The 6,000-nt window shown below is 36.2% G+C and overlaps 1 protein-coding gene across 1 annotated transcript in view; it reads left to right on the top strand.

The window, feature by feature from the left end:
* The first annotated feature begins 311 nt into the window (after positions 1-311).
* ZFAND3 (zinc finger AN1-type containing 3) overlaps positions 312-6,000 on the top strand; it is a 50,107-nt gene continuing 44,418 nt past the window's right edge. Inside the window, exon 1 of the mRNA XM_026059834.1 lies at positions 312-519. Coding sequence (XP_025915619.1) covers positions 312-519 — 208 coding nt within the window. The remainder of the gene's footprint in view (positions 520-6,000) is intronic.

The following is a 6,000-nucleotide window of genomic DNA, read 5'->3' as shown; positions in this document are numbered from 1 at the left end:
TTTTGTACATGTTTCTGTGAACTATTTTTAAACTGGTGCTACGTGCTACATGCTGATATACACAGTGGTAAGCTTTGGATGCTCTTCAATGATGGCTATAGGAACAAGACTGAAATCAGTCATTGCTATTTAGCAACCAGTAAGTTTTCAAATACTTTAAATCTGAAATAAAAAAATTGAAGGCTACTCTAACTTTGTGTTGTACGACGTATACAGATGATCAGCATGGTGTTAACTCGGCCTGTGTTTTGGGGGGATTTTGGTTGTGCTGTTTCATGCATAAAGTTAAACAATTAGATTGAGCAAGTGGGATGACATATGAAATCTTGGTTTTGATAGATTTCCAGAAGAAGCAGCCAGAGGATGACTCTACTCCCAGCACAAGCAACAGCCAGTCAGATTTGTTCTCTGGAGAAACGAACAGTGACAACAGCAATACCTCTCTAACCACACAGGCCGCTAACCCCAACCAGCAACTTTTGACAGAACTGAATGTAACTTCACCCAGCAAAGAGGAATGTAAGTGTGCAAGTCCTGAGTGAGAGCAAAGGAGGTGTAAGCGTTTTGCTTTTTTCTCAGGCTTATGTTTCACTGACTCCTCTTGGAAGTAGATGGCCTGCTGGGGGGGGGGAGTTGGAAGTTTTTCACAAAATAGAAACTGATGGTTTTAACCAAAGAGCAAATTAAAGGAGGTCACAGGAGTTTCTAACCAACTTTACAGCTTTTTGAGCTCAGTATACAATTTAGTTACTATTTTGAAGCAGTTTTTCTCATTTGATGAAATTCTCATATTACTTGTAAATTTATATACATATATATGTGTGTATATGTGCGTGTGCGTTCTGGGATAAACATCAGTATCTTTTAAATTTTGACTTTAAAATCTTTTGGTTTTWAATTATTGCAATTGTACATAGCATTGACTGTAATGCATGTTTGTCTAGACTGCTGCTAGGTCACTTGCATAAAACTAAGTTTCATTTGGTGACCCACCTTGTCTTTCATGACTATTTATTGAACTCTATAAGGCTAAAATTCTCCCTAAAGGCAAACTAAGATGTGAAAATTTAGCAAACGTGTAGTGAGAAACAGTCCTATTTTAAATTATTCTAAATCTCGATACGAGTTCATGCTGCATGTAATATGAGTTTTAAAATTTGCATTCTACAGCCTAAGCTCAAATGTGTAATTTTGTGTAAAACTATAGCTTTGCTTAATATAGAAGGTGGTTTATTGAGAGAATACCCCTTGAGCTGAGTTCACTTGTAATTAATGGCTGGCAGATAGACATACATATTGCAAGAAAAACATATTCATGCTTTTAATAGGGAATCTGGTAGAGCTGCTGAGGTTCTTGAGCGCTGAGGCGACTGCTTTAAATAATGCAGACAAAGAAAGATCTTTGATATATTGCCACATTTGGTTTCAGTTGTGCTAGCAATTAACATAGGATGGTTTTGAGGTGTTGCTGAAGTATTTATTCTGTTTACAGGTAGGTAGATTTGCATGTATATTCTCTTTATTTATGCAGAATTGCTGTAAACAAAGCCATAAGTGTCACTTCAGGATTGTGGCAGTTTACTAGAGTAACTAGAATAAAAACTTAAATTTTGAATTAAATCTTTATATATGTCTGTGTGTGTGTATATATGCATATATATACACACATATGAATAGTGCCAGAAGTACAGCAGGAACTAATCTGCACTTCCTGTTATTTAAGCATGACCATCTGATATCATTTCTTGTAATAACAGTTAACTTGTTATGTAACTCTTGTCTCTCCTTCACATACACAGTTGCTGCTGACCACCCATCTCTTCCTTCTGTCCAGCACTTCTTCATGGGAATACATGTAATGTGCTGTAAAAGCAGGGCTTTAAAACATCCTTCCTAGAGCATTCAGCAATGTGTTGGGCTTTAACAACACATTTGGGCCTTCACAGGGCAGGAGGCCCCAGTCCCCTCTGCTCGCTTAGTAGCTGAGATCTACCATCTGATGTTACAGGGTGCTTCTCCCATGTTACTGGGTCAGGTTTTATGAAAATGTTTTCAATGAAGAATTAAATTCTGTTAAAACAAAGTGTTTCTGTTGTGTCCGAGAAGGACTGGGGAGTAAGTGAGAAGGTGATTACACAGATGAAAAGGATGGAAGGAAATTAAATTAAGTGTCCTTCATTCTGGATTGCTGTGTGCTCATGAATGTACACTCAGGGTGGTCAATATTAGGCAGCACAGCCTGCAGAGCATTTGAAAATACTACCTTTTAAAAAAAAATTCTTTATGACTTCCTGCTGGGGTTATTTTAAGTGAAATACAATGGAGAGATTTATTTACAATTTGAGCTATCCCTATCTTCTCTCACATCCCCACTACTTCTTTAATGAAGCTTAGTATCATTTATCAGACATAATTATACACAGATGGAGCATTTCTGATGGATAATGGCCTCAAAGTGGAAGGTTCTTTCCCATAATGAAGAACACCCATACTTTAAATGTCATCTTTGATTTTAATTTAAAGGTGTCTTTTTCTGTGTAATATTTATTTATTTTGTTACAAGTTCTATAAAGTGTATGCTGCTCTCATTACAGCCAAGTTCTTCAAAGACTGATATTTTGCAGTGCAGTATGATGACGCACAGCTATGTGCAGTACTGAATACAACTGCAGTAATTCACCAGGAATCCATGTATGGGATCATTAAGTCAATCCTCATCAAAGTGTGGAAAGATGGGAGTACTGAGAAGGATCCTGTTACAGGAACTGCTGGTGCTTTTCTTCTTTTTTGTGCTTTTGAGAGGAGTCTCATATCAAGACATCTGCCATAATAGTTTAGCCCATAGGATAAACAGATTGGATAGAATTGCAACAAGTGATTTACATAATTAAAAAATTCCCTTCATCATATTTTGAAAACCGAAGAGAACCATAGAAATCTAGTATGGTAAGATTCATATTCTATATTAGAGAAGGTGAGGGGGTGTTTTTTTTTTCTTTTCTTTTTAAAGTAGTCATTTCTTCTGTTAACATTTAATGAATGAGCTAGGAGAAAAGTTCCTTGGATTTTGCAGGAGTTTGGTTTGACAATATGCAAGTATGATCTCTGCTTTTTTGTGACTGATTTGCTTTTCCATGAGAGGTGCATTTAAATTTGAGTGTCTTGTATACACCACCAAACTGTAGCAACTTTTCATCTCCTGCCACACTCAGTGCTGAGCAGTCTCCTGCTCACATGTCTGTTTTGCTGATTACTCGCTCTTTTTGTCTGCAGATGGAAAGTAGTTCTCAGTGTTGCAGTTATATTATATAAAAATCCATTAAAAAAAGAATTATGCCCAAAGACAGCAACAAAAGCTTTGAGATTTATTTCCTTTTTATTTCCTTTTGTTTTGCTTTGATTTTTTTGGAAGTACTATACATCACTGATAAATTGCAACAGCATTTTTTCTTTTTTGGAAAAGAAAACATTCTAAGGTGTTTTTTTTCACTTGTTTTAATATATGCTACTTGAGCTGTCTTTTTCTATCTAAAATGTTTAGTCTGTGTAGTGTCAGTTTAAGTGTTTTTTCTGAAATAAGCTTTTGGAGATGAAGAGTATATTAATATTGATATAGTAGTTAAATCGGACTAACTTTTGTTGCTCTGCTTCTTTATGTGCAGATAAATTTATCTGTATTCAAGTTCTATATGATTTTTTTAATTTTTTTTTTTCTCTTCTGGGTCTTCCCTTCATCCCAACAGTAATTCCTTCAGTAGCAGTCCCCATATGAGGCTGCTGCTCGGGCAAGGTTTCCTTTCCTCCCTGGGCAGTGGGCTTGGGGGGTTGCTTTGTTTGTTTTTGTTTTTCTTAGCAGGGAGAAGACAGGGATTTGACAAGGGCTCCCTGCTTCTCTCCTCCGCCACCTCCAACCCCCAGCACTCCTTAAAAATCTGCTTATTAAGTAGAGTTTTCTGTGTTTTGGTAAAGAAAAGGTCACACCGCATATGAAATAATTTTGCTTGGTTTCATGGCTTCATTGCTTTCTTTAGGGCTGTCACATTATTTTTCTGTCACTGTATGAGTAGACTTAAAACTGACACTGTGCGGGTTTAGCGCTAACTCTGTGGTGTTACATGACAGAAGAAATGTCAGTGTGAACAACTCCGACTCTGGCAGCTGGATCAGACTTGGTATTTCAGTAGTTCTTAGCTTCAGCTAACATGATTTTATTTTAATTATGTGCTTAAATCTCCCTGGCTTCCTTGACTTAACAAGAGTCACAACTGAAAAAGGACAAAAGGGATGTCCGATGTTTCTAGAACAGTGAAATGCTCCACGTCTCAACACCGAAGACTTTATAAGGAGATACACAAAGATCTGAGGAGGTGTTGTAAAAGTCAGAAAATGCTTGGGAGATTTCAGTCCAGAGAGGAGGTGGTGATAACTGACCACACCTTACCTCTGCCTGCACTGAATTTTAGATGCCCAAATATGATTTTCAGGGCTGAATGTTGGCAAATTCTGTGTAGGTTTTGTACGGCCCCCCAAAGCTGAGACCATTGTGTGTCAAGCTAGGCATTAAAAAATAATAATAATAATAATAATAATCTAATCTTGAACACTTAAATGCACAATTTTCAAGACAACTTTACAGAATGCTTTAAAATATTGATTATTTTATTAAGCATTTGGATGTGCTGCAAGCACTAAAATTCCTTAATTATGAACTTATTTTGGTGAAGTTAAATTATGTACATACAGTGTACTACACCTGAGACAGAGAGGTACCAGGCTTCCGTAAAAGAGCTCTGGCAAAAAGGTGAGAGATGATTCTTTTTCTACCGCACCTATTGGATGTTTAAACTCTGAATTTCATGGCTAGGGACTTGCTGAAGCATGACTGTGTAAAAAGCCACTAAGGCTATTGTGCTAAAAAAGTAATAATTTATTTTTTTCCTGTGTTCTGTGAGTAAAAAAATCATACGTCAGTTGTGTAAACACACCCTTGTGAAGAATGCATAAATGTGCAGTTTTTGGTTGAAGGGCCTTGTCTCTGACACCATGCACAGGGTTTCTAGTGATTTATAACTGCTTCACGTTTTTTGAGTTTTGCCTGGGTTTGTTCAGCAGAATCAGAGATTGATTGACAGCTTTCCCATGTGTGCTGTGAAAATATTTTGCATTATTACTGTGGTATGCTTAGTTGTGTTTTGTGCCTTTTAAATGAGGACAGTGATTTTTAAAATGAAAATTGATCTTGGATGCTATCTATTGTATACCTTTTTTTAATGGCCTGGCTTTGAGAATGCACTTGCTTCTTGCAATATGAGCCAGTTTTTTCCTGTCTTTTCTTTAATTCTTGCCATGGGGAACTTTCATTCAAAGGTAAGGGAGAAAAGAGAAATTTATGTGCATGCATTTTTTATAATTAATTGTGTAAACAAACCAAGCTAGCCATCTATTTTTGTCTCACTTGTCATAGATGGTTGTAGAAAATAATTTACATTGTTGTTAACCTGTTTTCTTCTGATACTGATTTGTAGGTTTTTCTCTGAAGCAAAAGAATGCAGTAACTATTAAAATTGTGCTGAGCTGCAAAACTAGCCTGTTACCTGACCACATGATTTAATCTTGCAATTAAACTTGCACCCATATATAGGTGACAAAAGTTCAGACTAGATGATGGTAACAAACAATAATTTTAAGTTTCTTCATAAACTCCCAAGACTGACGCATGCTCTTTCTTCTTTTACCCAGTTTTGTGTATCTTGTATGAGAGCTGAAGAGAACACACTAGTGTAGAATATGCATCTGGCTGTTGTCTGATACGCAGTCATCCTTGAATCTCCATGCCACAAAACGAGAACTAGCTCTTTTTTTTTTTTTTTTTTTTTTTTTTTTTGTTAAGGTAGATAACAGCAAAAGATATTTTACATCTTAAGGGATAATTTTTCTAGCCTTGTCTTTTTTTAAAGATATTATGCACAAATAGCTTTTTGGTACTATTTAATGTTAAAG

The sequence above is a fragment of the Apteryx rowi genome, unplaced genomic scaffold (genome assembly GCF_003343035.1).
Source record: "Apteryx rowi isolate R43461 unplaced genomic scaffold, aptRow1 scaffold_160, whole genome shotgun sequence".
Classification (NCBI taxonomy): domain Eukaryota; kingdom Metazoa; phylum Chordata; class Aves; order Apterygiformes; family Apterygidae; genus Apteryx; species Apteryx rowi.
The sequence above is the reverse complement of the archived record's forward strand: the minus strand, read 5'-3'. Positions and strand labels throughout refer to the sequence as shown.